This window comes from Arachis duranensis, chromosome 3 (genome assembly GCF_000817695.3).
Source record: "Arachis duranensis cultivar V14167 chromosome 3, aradu.V14167.gnm2.J7QH, whole genome shotgun sequence".
NCBI classification, from domain to species: domain Eukaryota; kingdom Viridiplantae; phylum Streptophyta; class Magnoliopsida; order Fabales; family Fabaceae; genus Arachis; species Arachis duranensis.
The window spans coordinates 98,665,372-98,685,325 of NC_029774.3; the positions used below are offsets into that span (position 1 = coordinate 98,665,372).

General features: G+C 33.1%; 1 protein-coding gene across 1 annotated transcript; it reads left to right on the forward strand.

Annotated features, from left to right (window-relative positions):
* Nucleotides 1-9,163: 9,163 nt before the first annotated feature.
* On the forward strand, nt 9,164-13,396 carry LOC110278676 (zinc finger BED domain-containing protein RICESLEEPER 2-like). The gene is made up of 9 exons (XM_021136917.2): nt 9,164-9,197; nt 10,271-10,334; nt 10,484-10,572; nt 10,682-10,794; nt 11,225-11,348; nt 11,722-11,859; nt 11,979-12,838; nt 12,920-13,250; nt 13,326-13,396. The coding sequence occupies exons 1-9, from the start codon at nt 9,164-9,166 to the stop codon at nt 13,394-13,396; spliced, it is 1,824 nt and encodes a 607-aa protein (XP_020992576.2).
* The last annotated feature ends 6,558 nt before the right edge of the window (nt 13,397-19,954 follow it).

Consider the following 19,954-nt stretch of genomic DNA (forward strand, 5'->3'; position numbering starts at 1 on the left):
TATTTCTTCCACCATTGTTAAAGCCTTGCTGAGGCTTTTGTTGATCATTCCATGAGAAATTTGGATGATTTCTCCATGATGAGTTATAGGTGTTTCCATAAGGTTCACCGATGTAATTAACCTCTGCCATTGCAGGGTTCTCAGGATCATAAGCTTCTTCAGAAGCTGCCTCTTTAGTGCTGTTGGATGAATTTTGCCATCCATTCAGACTTTGAGAGATCATGTTGACTTGCTGAGTCAACACTTTGTTCTGAGCCAATATGGCATTCAGAGTATCAATTTCAAAAACTCCCTTCCTCTGAGGCGTCCCACTATTCACGGAATTCCTCTCAGAAGTGTACATGAATTGGTTATTTGCAACCATGTCAATAAGTTCTTGAGCCTTTTCAGGCGTTTTCTTTAGGTGAATCGATCCACCTGCAGAATGGTCCAATGACATCTTGGAAACTTGAGATAGACCATAATAGAATATATCTAATATGGTCCATTCTGAAAACATGTCAGAAGGACACTTTTTGGTCATCTGCTTGTATCTTTCCCAAGCTTCATAGAGGGATTCACCGTCTTTTTGCTTGAAGGTCTGAACATCCACTCTAAGCTTGCTTAGCTTTTGAGGAGGAAAGAATTTATCCAAGAAGGCCGTGACCAGCTTATCCCAGGAGTCCAGGCTATCTTTAGGTTGTGAGTCCAACCATGTTCTAGCTCTGTCTCTTACAGCAAAAGGGAAAAGCATGAGCCTGTAGACTTCAGGATCTACTCCATTTGTCTTAACGGTCTCACAAATCTGTAAGAACTCAGTTAAAAATTGGTAAGGATCTTCAGATGGAAGTCCATAAAACTTGCAGTTCTGTTGCATTAAAGCAACTAGTTGAGGCTTAAGCTCAAAATTGTTGGCTCCAATGGCAGGAATGGAGATGCTTCTTCCATCAAATTTGAACGTTGGTTTTGTGAAGTCACCAAGCATTCTCCTTGTATTATTGTTGTTGGGTTCGGCTGCCATCTCCTTCTCTTGTTCGAAAATTTCAGAAAGGTTGCCTCTGGATTGTTGTAGTTTAGCTTCTCTTAGTTTCCTCTTTAGAGTCCCTTTAGGTTCTGGATCAGCTTCAACAAGAGTGTCTTTTTCCTTGTTCCTGCTCATATAGGGAAGAAGAGAACAAGAAAAGAAAGAGGAATCTCTAGTAGAAGAAGAAAGGGCAGAGTAGTGAAGAAGAATGGTTAAGGATAGAGGTAGTGATTTGAGATGAAGAGAGGTGAAGAGAAGTGTTAGTAAATAAATAAATAAATAGAAGAAGGAGAGATAGAGAATTTCGAAAATAATTTTGAAAAAGTGGTTAGTGATTTTCGAAAATTAAAGATAAGATATAATTAAAATTAAAATTTAAAATAATTAAAAAGAATTTTTGAAAAAGAGGGAGGTATTTTCAAAAATTAGAGAGGGAAAAGTAGTTAGGTGGTTTTGAAAAAGATAAGGAACAAACAAAGAGTCAAATAGTTAGTTTAAAAAGATATTAAAATCAAATTTGAAAAGATAAGAAGACAACATAAGATAAAATATTTTGAAATCAAAATTGAAAAAGATAAAATTTTGAAAAAGATAAGATAAAAAGATAAGATAGATAAGATATGGTTGAAAAAGATTTAATTTTTTTAAAATTAAAATTAATTACTTTACTAACAAGAAACTACAAGATAAGATTCTAGAATTTAAAGATTGAACATTTCTTAACAAGAAAGTAACAAACTTCAAATTTTTGAATCAATCACATTAATTGTTAGTGTAATTTCGAAATTTTTGAAATAAAGATAAGGAAGAGATTTTGAAAATATTTTTAAAAATATTTTTAAAATTTTCGAAAAAAAGAAAAAAATGAAAAAGATATGATTAAAAAAAAAAGATTTTTGAAAAGATAAGATTTTTGAAAAGATAAGATTTTTAAAATTTGAAAATTTGACTTGACTTGTAAGAAACAACTAATTTTGAAAATTTTTGACTAAGTCAACTTCAAATTTTCAAAATTTTGAGAGAAAAAAGGAAAAGATTTTTTTTTTGATTTTTGAATTTTTAATGATGAGAGAGAAAAATAAAAAACGTCATTTTTGTGTTTTTCTCTTTTCTTTATGGATCAAAACAAAGAATGCATGCAAGAACACTATGAATGTCAAGTTGAACACCAAGAACACTATGAAGATCATGATGAACATCAAGAACATAATTTTGAAAGATTTTTGATGCAAAGAAAACATGCAAGACACCAAACTTAGAAATCTTTAATGCATGGACTCTAACAAACAAAAAATGCATATGAAAAACAACAAAAGATGCAAAACAAGAAAACATCAAGATCAAACAAGAAGACTTATCAAGAACAACTTGAAGATCATGAAGAACACCATGAATGCATGAATTTTTGAAAAATGCATAATAATTTTTTTTAAAACATGCAATTGACACTAAACTTAAAAGTTGACTCAAGACTCAAACAAGAAACACAAAATATTTTTTGTTTTTATGATTTTATGATTTTTTTGGTATTTTCTTTATTTATTTTCGAAAAAAAAGGAAAAAAAAATTTGAAAAATTTTTGAAAACAAAACAAAAAGAAAATTACCTAATCTGAGTAACAAGATGAATCGTCAGTTGTCCATACTCGAACAATCCTCGGCAACGGTGCCAAAAACTTGGTGGACAAAATTGTGATCATCAATGTTGTACTCTTTATTGTTGTATGAAATAATTATAATGGCTCTTTGCTATGTATGGACACAACTCCATTCAACTAACCAGCAAGTGTACTAGGTCATCCAAGTAATAAACCTTATGTGAGTAAGGGTCGATTCCACAGAGATTGTTGGTATGAAGCAAGCTATGGTCATCTTGTAAATCTCAGTCAGGCAAATAGTAATTGATTATGGATTTTCGAAAATTAATAAATAATAAACATAAAATAAAGATAAAGTTACTCATGTAATCCAATGATAGGGATTTCAGATAGGCGTATGGAGATGCTGTGCTCCTCCTGAATCTCTGCTTTCCTACTGCTTTTATCCAATTTTATCACTCCCTTCTATGGCAAGCTGTATGTAGGGCATCACCGTTGTCAATGGCTACATCCCATCCTCTCAGTGAAAAAGGTCCAAATGCTCTGTCACAGCACGGCTAATCATCTGTGGTTCTCAATCAGGTTGGAGTAGAATCCCTTGATTCTTTTGCGTCTGTCACTAACGCCCAGCCTTCAGAAATTTGAAGCTCGTCACAGTCATTCAATTCCAGAATCCTACTCGGAATACCACAGACAAGGTTAGACCTTCCGGATTCCCATGAATGCCGCCATCAATTCTAGCTTATATCACGAAGATTCTGATTAAGGAATCCAAGAGATATGCGCCCGGTCTAGGGTAGAACGGAAGTGGTTGTCAATCACGCGCGTTCATAGGTGAGAATGATGATGAGTATCACGGATCATCACATTTATCAAGTTGAAGTGCAACGAATATCTTAGAATAGGAATAATTCGAATTGGATAGAAAATAACAGTAATTGCATTGAAACTTGAGGTACAGCAGAGCTCCACACCCTTAATCTATGGTGTGTAGAAACTCCGCCGTTGAAAATACATAAGTGAAAGGTTCAGGCATGGCCGAATGGCCAGCCCCCCCAAAACGTGATCAATAGTCTCCTCAGATGAAGAATAAAATAAAACTGAAACCAAAGATGTCTAATACAATAGTAATTCAACTCCGGGTCGTAACGTGTTTCTGGCGTTTTACTCCAGACAACAACATGGAACTGGCGTTGAGCGCCAGTTTACGTCGTCAATTCCCGAATAAAGTATGGACTATTATATATTGCTGGAAAGCTCTGGATATCTACTTTCCAACACCATTGAAAGCGTGCCATTTGGAGTTCTGTAGCTCCAGAAAATCCATTTCGAGTGCAGGGAGGTCAGATTCCAACAACATCAGCAGTCCTTTGTCAGCCTCCTATCAGAGTTTTGCTCAAGTCCCTCAATTTCAGCCAGAAATTACCTGAAATCACAGAAAGACATACAAACTCATAGTAAAGTCCAAAAATGTGAATTTAACATAAAAACTAATGAAGACATCCCTAAAAGTAGCTTGAACTTACTAAAAACTACCTAAAAACAATGCCAAAAAGCATATAAATTATCCACTCATCAGTTCTCACCATTAATGTTATTACTTTACTATTTTACCCTTATATCATTCCTAACATATCTTTTTACCTTTCATTAAGTTAATTAATCATTTTTAATTGTGTGCTTTATGCCTAAAAATTTTATTTTTTCCACTAAGCATTCTAGTTTTACCATTTAACCTTGTTTAGCGTCAAAATTTTAACAGATTAATCCTAATAGTTTTCTATGACTAAATTATTCCTAATATTTTTATTAAATTCCAATTTTTATTACTAGGGACCTAAAAGATCAATTTACCCTTTGTTAATTATTTACTTGTTCTAATTATCACTTTTTACCATTTTATTTGTAACTTTTACTAAAATTTTTATTTAGGCATAAAAATTTATTTTAAATACAATTTTGATCCAAATAGTTTATATAGTTATTATTTTATCCTAATGACACTAATTTCAGAATTTTACTCTTCTTTTCATCAAATCACATTTTTAACCCTCTTTTTATCCAAAAATGACCATAACACCCGTTTTATTCTTACCTACTTGTTCTATAGGATTAAAACTATTTTTATAACTTCTTTTTAACTCCTTTTCACCCTAGTTTTGTGCTCTTTGTGGTTGAAATTTTTAGAGGTGTAGTTTTTACATTTTTCTTAGCTTTTAATGACTTTTAAGACTTGAAATTCTTAGTTTTTACATTTTGTGCTCTTAGTGGTTGAAATTTTTCTTAACTCTTTTCATATTTTTTTGCTGCTACCACACAAAATCTAGAGGAAAATATATTTCATATTACACATATTTAGCAAACCAAAATAGAGATAACTCATAGAATTTTCAGGTTTGCAAATCAAGAACAAATTTACCACTAGTGGCTCATATGAATACCAAAAACAAGCATAAACATATTTTAACTAATTCTAACCCTTACCTCTCGTTTAATTCAGTTACTAGACCTTTCAAAAACCAAAAATGTTTCTTACAAAGGTTAGAACAGCTTAGGCTATGGTGCAGTTTTTGTTTGGCCAAAAGCGTTGCAAAAAGTGTTAGAATTTGATCACTTTGAGCTTGAATTTGTATAGATCCTTAGGTATGCTCTATATGGGCTTCAAGAGAGATTTTATAGACACATAAGAGGGCAAGAATTAATCATGATCACTGCTAAAAAAAAGAAAAGAATAGAGAAGGAACAACAGCTCACATTGTTGAATTTTCAGTAAAAACATGAGAATCAGTGAAAATGGGCAAGGAATTATGTTTGTATGGCTTGGATTCTTGAAAAACACATGAAGAATAATAGAAGAGCTACTGGAATTAAGGCTGAAATGTAGAGGGGGAAGGTACAGTATTTTTCTCTTTTTTTATCAGGAATTTGGTAAAAAAGGTAGTAAAAATGCATAAGTGTTTGTAAAATTTGTGAGCAAGGTTTCTTAAAATAAAAATTCAGAGTCTTATAGGAATTTATGATAGTAAAAGGGATGAAAATTTTTTTTGTCAAGGGATAGGTATTAATGAAGAAGAGGGTTGAAAACGAGGAAGTTTGGTCAGCACTTGTGTGTCGAGCTTATCGACAATTAACCGCAATTAGTTACAAGGGGTTAAAAACATAGCAGAGGGGGGTGAGAGGCTGAGATAATCTTGGCTCAGAGGCTGAGAGGGAAGGACGAGTTAATTGGATGGCAAGTAAGAGGATTTGGGGTCTTTAGAAGTTGTTTGCAGAATACTAGTCAGAAATTCGGTTTAGGGTAACTTTTACCGTGTGGTAAAATAATTAATGACTAAGATTTATTCTTAAAGAGATAAATCATGAATGGATGGCTAATATTAATCTTGGAGTATAATTACCAAGGTAGAAATTATTTTTACCACTGATTCTGAGTTTTTCGGTTGCTAACTTTTTTGTAGCACATGCAAAACTATCACTAAAAGTGAATTCCCAACTCAAAAAGTCCCTAATGAGAAAAATAAACTAATGGCAAGAAAATGTTTACTTTTTTTAAGTCAAATTTGACTTAGAGGAAACCTCATAAAGTCAATTTTGACTTATTAATTACCATTTTTTAATTTATTTTTATTTATTTTTATTACCACTGGGCCTGCCTCACTAATAGTTTTTGGGCCGCGGTTCAAGATTTTACGAAATAAGTTACAAAATAGCCAGAAAAAAGTCAGTTTGCCAAAAATCGGATTCTTACACAGGTTAGGGTTTTGATTTTGTTTAATATTTGTTGATTGGTATTGATGGTTTGATTTAATTGTTCAAAGTTTCGAGTTTCTAGGTTTTATTTTGTCTAATGGTTCATTCTTATGCAAATGTGAAAAGGGAGATATTCTATTTTTGGGTTACATTGGATTTGATATTCTGTTTTGTTAGGTATGAGTGTGTATCAAGTATTGTTATGTTGAATATCAAGTATTGTTATGTTGATTATTTCTTTGATCTCATATTGTTTCTTAACGTAGGTAGGTGTACAATATGAGTGTGTATCAAGTATTGTTATGTTGATTGTTTCTTTAATCTCATACTATTTTTTGAGTATGCTATGAGTGTGTGCCTAGAGGTCTATAGCCAGGTCAAAGGCAGTTATTTCCATGGTTGCTTTGTTGTTTTCTTGTGTTATCATTATTATTCTATTTTTTGTTTGATCTATTCCAATTTAATTCTCTGAGTATATTGTGATTTATTCAGGTTCTTGTAGTGTTGTAGTATATATAAAGAATCTTGTTTGTTATTCTTGTTTAGAGTTTTGGTTTAGTAGATTGAATATTACATCCTAAGAACTTTTTTTTTACAACATGTTAAATAGGTAGCTGCTGTTACTAGAAAGCATAGGTAGATCTATGCTGAAAATGAAATCACAGGTTTTGGTTCATCTTTTGAGGTGAGTATTCTGTTCTCAATATTGTCACCAACACTAATTTCTCTGCCTTGGAAGATTTCAAGGTCTCTAATTGTTCAATGTTAAGTACTATTACATCATTTCATTTCATTCATTTCCTTTTGTTAGTTCAATTTTTAGTTTGCTGATGGGTGGCAGTCGTAACTTTTTGCTAGAATTAGAATAAGTTAACTGCTATATCATAATCTTTTTACTTTTCAACATTTAAAATTGTCTCAAATAATTAATATTAAAAATTGTTGACAATGAAATTTTGACAGTATATTTGGAAAACTATGAGCATGTAAATATGAAAATTGAAAAATCTTGGCATTAAGAATTCTTTCCCCTACTTTTCTTTGCAGACCATTATTGTAACTATAATCTCACTTGGTGTTGTTCAGCTGGGATCTCTAAATAAAGTAAGAGTATAGTCTCTTTTTTATTATTTATTTTTGAAGTAATAGAAAAACAACAAACTAAAAGTAGTAATCATGTTGCATAGCATTTAATTGGACTTTCACTAACTTTGGGCCCTCTCTAAATAAGGCTAGACTAATTTCATTGTCCACTTGCCGGGATACAAAAGACATGGAACTTGATATAGTGCACACGGTAATATTGACACTAAAGGAAGGGCAGGGTCATGTCCTTTCAAGTTTATACAGTAGATAAAATTTTAATAAAATAAAATCATTTACTATCTATCTACTAGGAGGGCCAAAATAAATTTTATACCATTTGATCATTCACTTTTGCTTCAGAGTTATGGTTTTAATTTGAAGATAAGCATTTGACAAAGAGCATGATTTGAAGAAAGGTAATGTTCTTAGAGCAGCTTAATTATAGCGTGGGCAAGAATGTTAAATTCAAAGACAAATATTCCAAGGACAACATGAATATTTAGAAGAGCTAAAATAGTAATTGAATCATCAATCAAGCCTAGAAGCATAGTTCTGTACACCACAAAAGCATAGTCTTGAATCAATTGAAAAAGCTTAGTCTTTTTGTTTCTCATGTTTTTAGTGTCACATGCTTTCTTAATTTTAATTCTAACACTTATGTCTGTTTCATATGTTTTTGTGTGGCAGATGAAAAATAAGTACAATCTGAAAGATTAAGAAATCAAAGACATTGTCTCCTTTTCTACAGTATTTATTAAATTTACTATCTATCATAGCATATGAATAGCCAATATTTGCTTCATCAGGAAGGTATAATTTCTTTAAGGACTCCTAATTATTATCAATTGTATTTGTATAGCGATATTATTGTTAATCAACTGTATCTTAATTGATATTTTTATCCCGATGCATTTTATAACTACTTTGGCTATAAGAGATTGATAAAGCTAATTTAGCTTAAATTCTGCTAATGTAATACTAATTTTTATCGATTAATTTTTTTAAATAATACTCACATATTTTTGTCGATATTTTTTATTATTTTTGGAGCGCATTAGAGTACATGTAAAAGCACATACCAGCATAATTTTTAATTTGATAAGGATACAGCCACGCTTTAAAAGCGTGGCAATAGGTTCACATCTAGGTACGTTTAAGAAAGCATGTTGTATGTCCCTTATCGGCATGCTTTTGAAGCATAACCAAAACCAAACCAATGGGTATGTTTCTAAAAGCGTAGTTATTTGTCCACTTTTTGGCACGCTTTAAAAGCATAGCTACAAGGTTATATATATGGCCACACTTTTAAGCGTGCTAATAGATTGACAAAAGTGTAGAGATAGAGTAACCGGTACATTCACAGATGTGACCCTTTTAAAAATGTGCCGATAGCTTAAAAAACATGACGAGGAGCTATCGCTAGAAGTATCAATTTAGCCCAAATCTTAGGGCTAGCCCTCAACCCTCCAAAAAAATTCTAGCCTACAACCGTAAAATTACAAAATGATATTTTGTAAGCCCAACCCTAATTAAGCCCTCCCAACAAAAAAGCAAAACAGGGCTGGCCCTATAAGCCATACAAGCCCCAAATATAATCTTCTCCTCCCTGAGACTCTGACCTGAGATTTTAGGCTGAGAACTACTTGCGTTGAAATGGTGAAACTGTGAAAGGATTTGCATTGAAACGGTGAAACTGTGAAAGGATCTATGTTCTACCTACGAAATCCATGGCTACTTCTCCTCCTTCACGCGAAATCAGAGGTGGGTTTCTTTGTTTTCTGTCCCTCTCTGAGTTTCTTCTTTGTTTGTTTGCAATTGCATCACCCATTTTAATTCTGTTGACTGCTGTTAATAAACTGAGGTGGGTGATTTCAAAATGGTTGAACTATGAATTGTGGACTGTGAACTATGAACTTGTTTTCAATTTTTTCCTAAAAGGAGATTATGAAATTGAGAATCAAAGTTGAGTTTTAGTTACCATTTTTCAATAATCAGCTATTTGACTTCTACATAAGCAATTGTTCTGCTTTTATTAAGTAAAAAATTATGATTTTACTGGATTTGATGAGTAAAGTAAAAAATTGGAGATATGATTTCACTGGATTTGATGAATTATGTTCATGCTGCATAGTCTCTTACTCTCTTCCTTTTTGGTTATCAGTAATAATTTCTTTTTACTATTTTACTTACAAGTTACAATTTTACAATTCTTATATTACTGGTTTGGAAACATATTATGTATAACAGTAGCAACTGTTTTCCTTGTTTCTTATACATATTCTTGGAAAAGATACTTAGAGATAAAGGAAGAAAAAGTGAACATTGTTGTATTGCTGATTTTAGATAAAAACCATGGTGTTTGGTATTCTGTTACAGGATGACATGTGCCACCATCTTCTTCAACTTATTGGATCAGATGTCTGATTTCTTTTTCACTTGTCTTTTGTCTATTTTCCACCACTTGTTCCATATGTTACTTTCTTTAAGATTCTAGCTTCATTTATTTAATTAAAGGCTTCTTCGTCTAAATTTAAGAAATAACTTTATCTTTTTAACAAAAAATAAAAGGGGAGCTGATCACAAAGTTATATTGTTAAAGGATTCCGAGGTTTTCTATTATGACATCTTTTGATTTTAAATTATAAGAACTTTGTGATTTGATGCTTATGTAGTGTAGACTGTAGACTGATTTTGCAGTCTATAATTTTGTTGGTGTGAAACTGAGATTATGCTTTTGATCTCCTAAGGACCTTGTGTAGAGCAAATTTAGTTGTGTTTATTTCAGAACTGTATGTGAAAGAACTTATTGATTGTGTGTCTTTTTCATAGTGCAGTTTCCTGGTGTGAAAAACTGAATGCTATAGCTTGTGCCTCTGAAACATGTGCTAGAATTCCCAGGTTAGTGTACACTTGTTATCCAGTGCGTGTGTTTCTCGCCTTATCTTTGATTATGTACTAAATGTTCTGTTGCCAACATGTCTATTAGTTTGGATAACTGATAATCTTTTGTAATGTCTGTTGCTTTTTCTGATCTTTTGTTTTCATAGCTTAATTGCAAATCCACCATTTTGGATCCCTATACATATTGTGATCCTAGAGAAGCCTACTGAATGTGCAGTATTCGATGTCCTAGCAGGTATTTTAATTTCATTACTTCCTTTCAATTGAACTGCTTTGTTTTCTTTCTATCTTTTCATCTATATATCTATGAGAATTTGATCAGTTACACTGTATACATTCCGCAGATTCTCCTCGTGATTATGTACAGTTTATTGAGTGGTCCCCTACTTCTTGTCCCCGTGCATTATTGATAGCTAATTTTCATGGGAGAATAACTATTTTGACTCAACCATCTCAAGTAAGTGAGGGTTACATAAGTGGGTACTGCAATAAAAATTTATAGCACAACTTAGTAGTTTTAATATAATAATATAGTTAGAAGTTCTCTGCCATGAGTTTTCCTATGACCATAGATTTCGTTAATATTTTCTATTCAGCTTCCTGTATGATTGAGCAGATTATCAAAATCTTTGGATGAAAAGGAGATTTGACTATATGTTATAGATTAGTCCTAGGAGGCTAATTAATTAATTGACTTGATACTTGTGCCTGCTGGTGGAGTGATACTTTTTTTCAGCCTATGTTTCAGCTTCTCTTGCTTTTCCATTCCTAATACATGTTTTGCTTGTTTGATTGATTGTTACTGTTTTCTCATCAATTACTTCTTATTGAAACTTGAGAGATGAATAATTAATATGAATTAATGAATGTTTTTGTTGTTGCTATAGAATTTTAATACACATTATTTGGATATGATTAGGAAGTTTATAAACATGGATGATGAGATTATTTCTGAGACTCCTGTTCAAGCTTCTGGTAGTGTTGATTCTGGTAAAAATGTAATGTTTGGAGGTTTTTTAAGAAGATTGGAAAATACAGAGATGGTATTGAAAAGGCTGAATGCAATTTTTGTCATCATGAATACAAAATTGGAAAAAATCAGAAAACTAAGAATGGTTACGGGACTTCTCATTTAAGTCGTCATATAATTTCTTGTAAATCTATACCCCTCAATATTAGATTTGATGATGATATAGAGGGTTTGCCAACCAAAATTGATCAGAATGTTCATAGAAATTCGCTCAGGCTATAGCAAAACATGATCTTACGTTTAGCTTTGTTGAGTATGAGGGTATTAGAGATTGGATTAATTTCATTAGTCCAACGATTATAATGCCTTCTAGAAATACTTTAGTTTCAGATCTTCAAATAATTTATTCAACAGAGAAAGAGAAATTGAGGCAGAAGATGTCTAGGATACCTAATAGAATTTGTTTGACATCTGATGTGTGGACAACATCTACCACTGAAGGATATATTTGTCTGACAGCTCATTTTGTTGATAAGAATTGGCAACTAGAGAGTAAGTTTTGAATTTTTGTCGAATGATTCCTCCCCATACTAGAACCGATATGGAAGCAATCTTATTTAACTCTTTGAAGCAATGAGGTATTGATAAGAAAGTATTCTCTATTACTTTAGATAATGCTTCTGCAAATGACAACATGCAAAAAATCTTAAATACTTATCTACGTAAGCAGAATAGTTTGTTTTACGATGGAGAATATTTTCATTTGCGTTACTCTGCTCACATTTTAAATTTGATTATGCAAGAAGGGTTAAAGGTGGATGCTGGAGCTTTATTTAAAATCAGAGAGAGTGTGAAATATGTGAAAACTTCTGATGGGAGAATGATGAAATTCAAAGATTGTGTGCAACAAGCAGAAATTGAAGAAGGTGTTGGTCTAAAATCAGATGTTCCAACTCGATGGAATTTTACATATATGATGTTGGAAAGCGCAATTAAATTTGAAAAAGCGTTTGACATCCTTAGTGTTTTAGATGGAGCTTATAAAGTTTGTCCAACAAATGAAGAATGGAGCTTAGCAAAAAAAATGTGTGAATTTTTAGAGTCATTTTATGAAACTACAAACCTCATTTCGGGTTCATCATATCCAACATCAAATTTGTATTTTATGCAAGTTTGGAAAATTAAATGTCTTTTGGAAGATAATCAAACTTGTGATGATGTTGTTATTATGAACATGGCTTTCAGAATGAAGATGAAGTTTGATAAATATTGGAGGGATTATAGCACTGTCTTGGCTTTTAGGGCAATTCTTGATTCTCAATTAAAGTTAAAGTTCTTGAGGTTTTGTTATAAAAAACTAGATCCTTCAATCTTTGAATTGAAGGCAAATGAAGTATTGGAGAAATTTAAAAGGTTGTATGGAGAGTACATAAATACTTTTGGTGGTTCAACAATTTCTCAAAGTAGTAATCAATCTCTTATGTCACCTGAAGAAGGAAGGCTTACAAAGAAGAGCAAAATGGTGATGAAGGTATTTAATTTTAATATAGTATTATTTTTCTCTTATTATGTTTATTCGTTACTTAAATAGTCTTTATACTACATTTTTTAGGAGTTCAGAGAATTTAACTGTGAAACCCAAACTTCCAAGGATAAAGATGAATTAGAGATTTATCTAAAAGAAGGTTTGATTCACACCAATGAAGATGATTTGAAGTATGATGTGCTGAATTTTTGGAAGATTAATGAGGATAGATTTCCCACTCTGTCAGTTATGGTCAGAGATATTTTAAGTATTCCCATCACTACAGTAGCATCTGAGTCTGCATTCAGTATTGATGGACGTGTTTTAACAAAATATAGAAGTTCCACTCTTCATGAGCATGTCCAAATGCTTATTTGCACAAGGAGTTGGTTACGTGGATTTGTTCCAAATTATGATGGTAAATATTTATGCTATTTTTTTCAAATAATATTTTAAATTGAATTTCTAACTTTTTTTAATTGCTTGATTTTAGATGATGAAATTGGTGAAATTCATGAAGAAGAAGTGTCAACAAAAACGATGCATCCCCCTCAACATTTATGATTTTAGATGATGAATTTTTGTGTCAACTTTATTTTGATTTTCTAGAGACATTATTGATGGTAAATACTAGAGAGTAAGAAAAAAGGGGGATGAGATAGTGAATGCCATGTTTGATTTCTTGATATATATAGTTAAAAGTTGGATTTAATATGATCAATGTACATTATTAACATTTATTTTTCAATTTTTTTTACTCATAAAAATAATAAAGGGATAAAATAAACTAATGACTTTTAATAAGTTTTATGTGTGTTGTTCAAATAGAGAATGTAAAAAAAAAAAGAAGATTAGGTAACCCATGGGTTGGCCCTAGGACTTTTGGCCCATGAGGGCTTTTGGCCCTGAGGGCTTTTTAAAAATTTGACCCTATTAGTTAAAGGGCTTTTTATTCTTCTGGCCCTATCAAGTAGGGCCAAAGCCCTATAGGGCCAAACATATTGACACCACTAGCTATCACTATGTTTTTTTCCACTTTTTAGCACACTTTAAAAGCGTGGCAATAGACTATTTTTTGTAGTGTAGTGTGGTTTCTCTTCTATTTTCTATTGATATTAGATGATATATTTTTTATAACAATTTATGTGTATAGGTAATAACAAATTTTCAACTACTTCATGTAGGAATTTGATGGAACGGTCAGCTAAGAGAGATTCTTGTGGGCTTCACTTCTTCAATTTGCGTCTTTTTCATCAATGAGAGTAGCATTAGATTAATGCTACCCCCAAATCACAAAGAGCTCTTTTAATAGTGATTTTATCAATTATTCAAGGAATTAAGAAACTCCCAAGATCTTTCAATTTTTCGGGCAAGTTCTTTTGAATAATTGCACTAGATTCCTTGGTAAGGACCACTGTTTCATCTTCTTTTCAATTCCTCTTCTTTGCCATTAACTCTTTCATAAACTTGGCATAAAGATGCATTTTTTCCAAGACTTCAGCAAAATGAATATTGATTTGTAATTTTTTAAATACCTCCAAGAACTTAGAGAATTGCTTGTCCTTGGTCTCCTTTTGTAGCCTTTGAAGGAAAGGAATTCTGGGCTTGTATTCTTGCACTTTTGCCTTCTCTGTTGCTTTCTCTTTTGGAGCTTGAATTGGAGGTGCAGTGGCATGTTCTTCTTGATGGTTGGCTTCCTCCATGGCTTCCTCAGCTTGCTTGTCATTGCATGTGACTTCTTTACCCACCACTTTTTCACTTCTCAAATTAATGGCCATGCATTCTTTTTTTGAGTTTGGAATGGTATCACTAGGAAAAGTATTTATGGGTCTCTCAGCAGATTGCTTGGCAAGTTAGCCCACTTGTAATTCTAAGTTTCTGATAGAGATTTTTTGATTCTTGAAATTAGCTCTAGTTTCTTGCACAAAACTTGAGATTTGTTGGATAAATATGGATGTGTTTTGAGAGAGTTTCTCCAAGGCATTCTCAAGAGGGGAGGATTTTTGAGGATTTTGGGATGGTTGTGTGGTAGATGTTTATTGTTGGTAAAGAGTATTGAAGTTGTTAAAGTTGTTTTTTTAGCCTTGATTTTTCCACCCAAAATTAGCGTGGTTCCTTCATCTAGGGTTGTAAGTTTTGGAAAATGGGTCATTCTGTAATGGCCTAAAGGAATTTCCTATGTAGTTCACTTGTTCAACAGAGACTTGGTCATGGTTAAGTAGCTCACAACCTTCACTTTGAAAGACTTCATTTTGATGGTTTCCTCCACTTATGTCACGGGTGATGCCTTGTATTCCCACTATTGAAAATTACATGTGTCCTAGTTGTTTAGTGAGAGCACTGATATGTTGGGACATAGCCTTATAATGTGCCAAAATAATGTCTAGTGTGTCCAATTCCATCACTCTTCTCTTCATTGTTCTTTCGAAAGAATACAAGTATTGATTGTTGGCCACTATCTCAATTAATTCCAAGGCTTCTTCAGATGTCTTCATGTGCATGGGTCCTTCAGCTAAGGACTCCATTAAATTCCTTGAAGCATGAGTAATTCCATCATAAAAGATTTGGAGTTATACGCCACTATAACATTTTGGGTCTATGGCCATAGTTTTTTTTGTCACGGTAGAAGGTATGGTCACGGTTTTTTACCGTGACGAAAAAAGCTATGTTATAGTTTTTTTAAAAAAGGGACCTATGGTCATAGTTTTTAAAAAAAGGGTGGCCTAAAAGGGACTATGATCACGATTTATGGGGGTGACCTAAAGGGGTCTATGGTCACGATTTTTTGGGGTAACCAAAAAGGGTCTATGATTACGGTTTTTTAGACTGACCTAAAGAGGTCTATGGTCACGGTTTTTCAAAAAAGGGTGACCTAAAAGGTCATGGTTTTGGGGGTGACCTAAATGGGTGGTCACGGTTTTAAGGGGTGACTTAGAGTGGCCTATGGTCACGGTTTTGGGGGATGACCATAGAGTACGATTTTTTAATTTTTTTAAACCCCTCCCCAAACAGCGTCGTTTCCTCCACTGAATTCCCCAATCCCCCCCGTCCCCCCATCCTTCCACCCAAAAATCTCCATTCCATTACTCGTCATTTTTCACTGGAGAAAAGGGTGAAGATAACCCTTGGTGCCAAAATTCCCATTCCCTCTCTCCTAGCCACGCACCCTCCTCCCCATCACGCACGACGCCACCTCTATTCCTGCTCCAGCCCCTCTCGTCATTTGCAAGTCACCAGCTCCTTCCTCGTGGATATCAAAGCATCGACTGTCGCCAGTCCCTCTCTTCTGCTCATCAGTCGCCAGCCCACTGTCCCTCGTTGTCATCGTCTGTGGAGTTGTCCATCGTGGTTGTCTCTCAAAGTCCCAAACCCCTCACCATTTGTCTCATTGTTCTTAAAGCCTCAAACCAAACCCTAGATTTGCCAATCGCAATATCCACGGGACCTATTCTGCCACTATTCGCCTGTGGTCTGTCATCGTGGTCATCGCAAGGTTGTCATCGTGGTGGTCATCGCTAGGTTGCCATCATCCATCGCATTCAACTACTCTTCCTCATACTCTATTCACTTCCTTCACTTAGCAAAGATAATGGTTGCTCTGCTTAGTGCTTAAATTCGTTATTAGTTGATTAGTTTTGCTTTGTCACTGCTTGATGATAGAAGCTTTGCTTTGTCACAATTGATCATATCCTTCAATTATTGATTATTTAGGATGCTTATGTGGTTTCTTGTGATCAAACATTCGCATCAAGTATTGTAGCAGTTTAATTACATAACTTGGTTGAAAATTCATATTCTTAGCATTTTGTCTGTTTTGTTTTGCATTCAATAGTATCTTCAAAGTTACTAGTATTTAATAGCATTTTCTGGCTAAGATGGTTCCTAGAAGCTAAAGTTCGTGTCCATCCATATCTTCAAAGTTAAAATTAAAATCTGTGTTTTCTATTAATAATAGCAAGAAGAGAATATGACAAAAAAATTTGAGAATCTTAGGGATCTTAAACTTGCAATTACATGTGAAATATGACTCAAAGAAGGAACTTTAATCTGAATGTACAATTGAATACTTTAACTTGTATCTAAATTTCTATCTTTGTTGATACTTTCTTCCTTGAATATATACTTTTGACTGTTCATACAGTTAAGAAGAGAGTTACACAATTAGAATGATGTAGAAAGTGATAAAGAAAGTGTTCGTAATTTGAACACTGCCACAATTAACTATCTTAGATGCATATTATTTATCATATTTTCTTGTAGAGTTTACAAGACATGTTCTGTAGTTGATCTCAACTTGGAGATTCATGCTCCCAAAAAACTCAAATGAACCATGGTAAGAGATATCCGCCATGCTATGTTCATCATGGGAGGACAATCTGAAGAATTCAGCTTGGCATCCTTTCAAAATAACTGAGGTCAATGGCATTTTATAGGTATACAATATTTTCAATCATGTGTTAGATTATTGTGAAGAATGCTACCGAAGACAAGGTAATTATTTTGAGAAATTTTGGTAATTTTAGAAGATAATAGATGAAAATGATGAAAAGCTGAAGTTGCTAAGAGATAAGCATGGTGAAGTGGTATACAAGGCTGTCATAGATGCATTGATGGAAATAGAAGAATACAATTCCAGTGGAAGGTACACTGTGCCAGAAATTTGGAGCTGGAAGGAAGGAAGGAGTGCCACACTAAAAGAAATTATCCAATATATTATCAGGCAATTGAAGACTCACAAGTGCAAAAGGAAAGTCTGATCTTGTAAGTATTTTTAGACTTCATTCATCTAGTTGTGTTACAAATGAAATTCTTGCTTGTCCTTTATCCACTATATGTGTTACATTATGCTGTGCATAACATAACATGGACCCAACATAACATATATTTGCTGAGGTTTTGGTCTTATTGTCCAACATGTAACTAAGAGCATCCGAAGCTATAGATTTATGGAGGAAAAATGTATGAAGTGCCTAGAGGATCATAACAATCTTCATTTCTCGAATGTAGTAGTGTTGCATATCCTCTCGAGAGACCATTACTAGCACTAGCAGCATATACTTCAGCAAAATTGCTACATAAGTAGGTGTACAAAATACACGTAGAAAAAATATTTACACTCTTTTTTATCTACTATATACTATATATAATCTACTATATACTATGTACTTACCATACATAAAGAGAGTATAGGAGAAATCTAATATAAAACTTTCTTTTCTAAAATACTCTTTAACAATCATAAAAATAAAATATTTTATATATCATCTTAACACTATTACTATTATTATACATATTTGATTTATAAAAAGTCAGTTTAATATATGTGTGTGTGCACATGTGCGCATGTGTGAGCACCATGATATATATAGACATATAGTAGTTCACAACTTGGAGTAAAAATGGATTTGCTATAGAGTAGATAAGAAATTTTCGTACTATATACTATATGTCACGCGGACTTTAACATTACTTCAATAAACTTTAACAATATATAGTGGGGATGATCAAACAAGAAAGCATTTTTAGATTCCAGAACTTTTCTTGGACAAAAGGTCCATAAAACGTATATATGTATTTTTATTTTGTTTTATAAGTTGAAAGTAAGTACTGTTCAAATTAGTAGTTAAATTAATAGTGGCTGATTGCTATTCATGTTAATTTTACTATTGATTTATTGGCTATAAACAAATCTATATTATAATCTAGTTTGTTAGCAGAAGGTTGCTTGTTCTTGTTGTAAGTAGTATGTACTAGACTACTGTAGTAGTTAATTATGGAATTTTGATGTTGTCATATCTCCTTTAAATAATAAACTCACTAATATAGACCCAGGTGTTTTAATTTGTCTCCTCTTTATTTGATTCATGTTATATATTAATTAATGTTGGTTAATTGCGGGTACTGTATTATAAAGTATCCTCATTAATTTATGTGCATGATAATTACAAGTCCATTTTATGTAAGAGGCTAAGCTAAGGTGTAGACACAGAAGAATACTCTTTATATAGGCTCTGAACAAGTGAACAACTTCTATTACATGTATATGTATAGGTTTTGGCTAAGGTTTTCTTTTTATGTGGCTCAAAATTCTAGCAAATGCTCCTTGCTATTTAGTGTTTGAACTTGATTTCTCTATTCTAACATGTTTATTTCTTTTGCTAGCAAGAGGATATGATATAAAGAAATATTCTCCAATAAATTACACTGTATTTTGATTTATGTTGTTTGGACTAAAAATATATCTAACTTATAATGTAAATTTTACGATCTAGATTTCTTGAATTTCTCATTTTTAGATTTATTCTGTGATTATCATAAATTCGGGATGCGATTATGCTTTAAATAAATAAATCTCATAAAATAGAATAGGCTAAAAATTGTGACCACAGATAAGGCTATGGTCATAGTTTTAAAGAAGGGTGACCATAGATAATTACCGTGACCATAGATAAGGCTATGGTCGCAGTTTTAAAGGGAGTGACGATGGATGAGCTAAAACTGTGACCAAAGATAAAGTTATGGTCACGATTTTCACAAAAAGTGTAGACTAGGCTATGGTCACGGTTTTAAAGTAAGGTGACCATAGATACATATGGTCTCCCTAAAACTGTGACCATAGATTAGGCTATGGTCATGGTATAAAATAGGGGTGACCATAGAGTAAGCTATAGTCGCGGTTTTACAAAAGAGTTACCATAGATAAACTATGGTCACGCTAAAACTGTGACTATAAATTAGGCTATGGTCACGGTTGTAATAAAGAGGTGTAAGCTATGGTCATAGTTTTTATGCATGACCATAGAGTAGCCTATGGTCACGGTAAAAAAACGTGGCCTAAAGTGCCAGAATTTGATCACTACAACCGTAACCATAGAAACCGTGACTATAGATAAAAAAATTCATGGCCATATGTCAATGGCCACGCTAGAATAGGCTACAGTTAAAAAATCATGACTGGTGCACGAAATTGTGATCATCAATGGCGCCATCAACATGGTACGCACAATTGCAATCTCAACTCTCTATCACAACTTTGCACAACTAACCAGCAAGTGCACTGGGTCGTCTAAGTAATAAACCTTACGCGAGTAAGGGTCAATCCCACGGAGATTGTTTGTATGA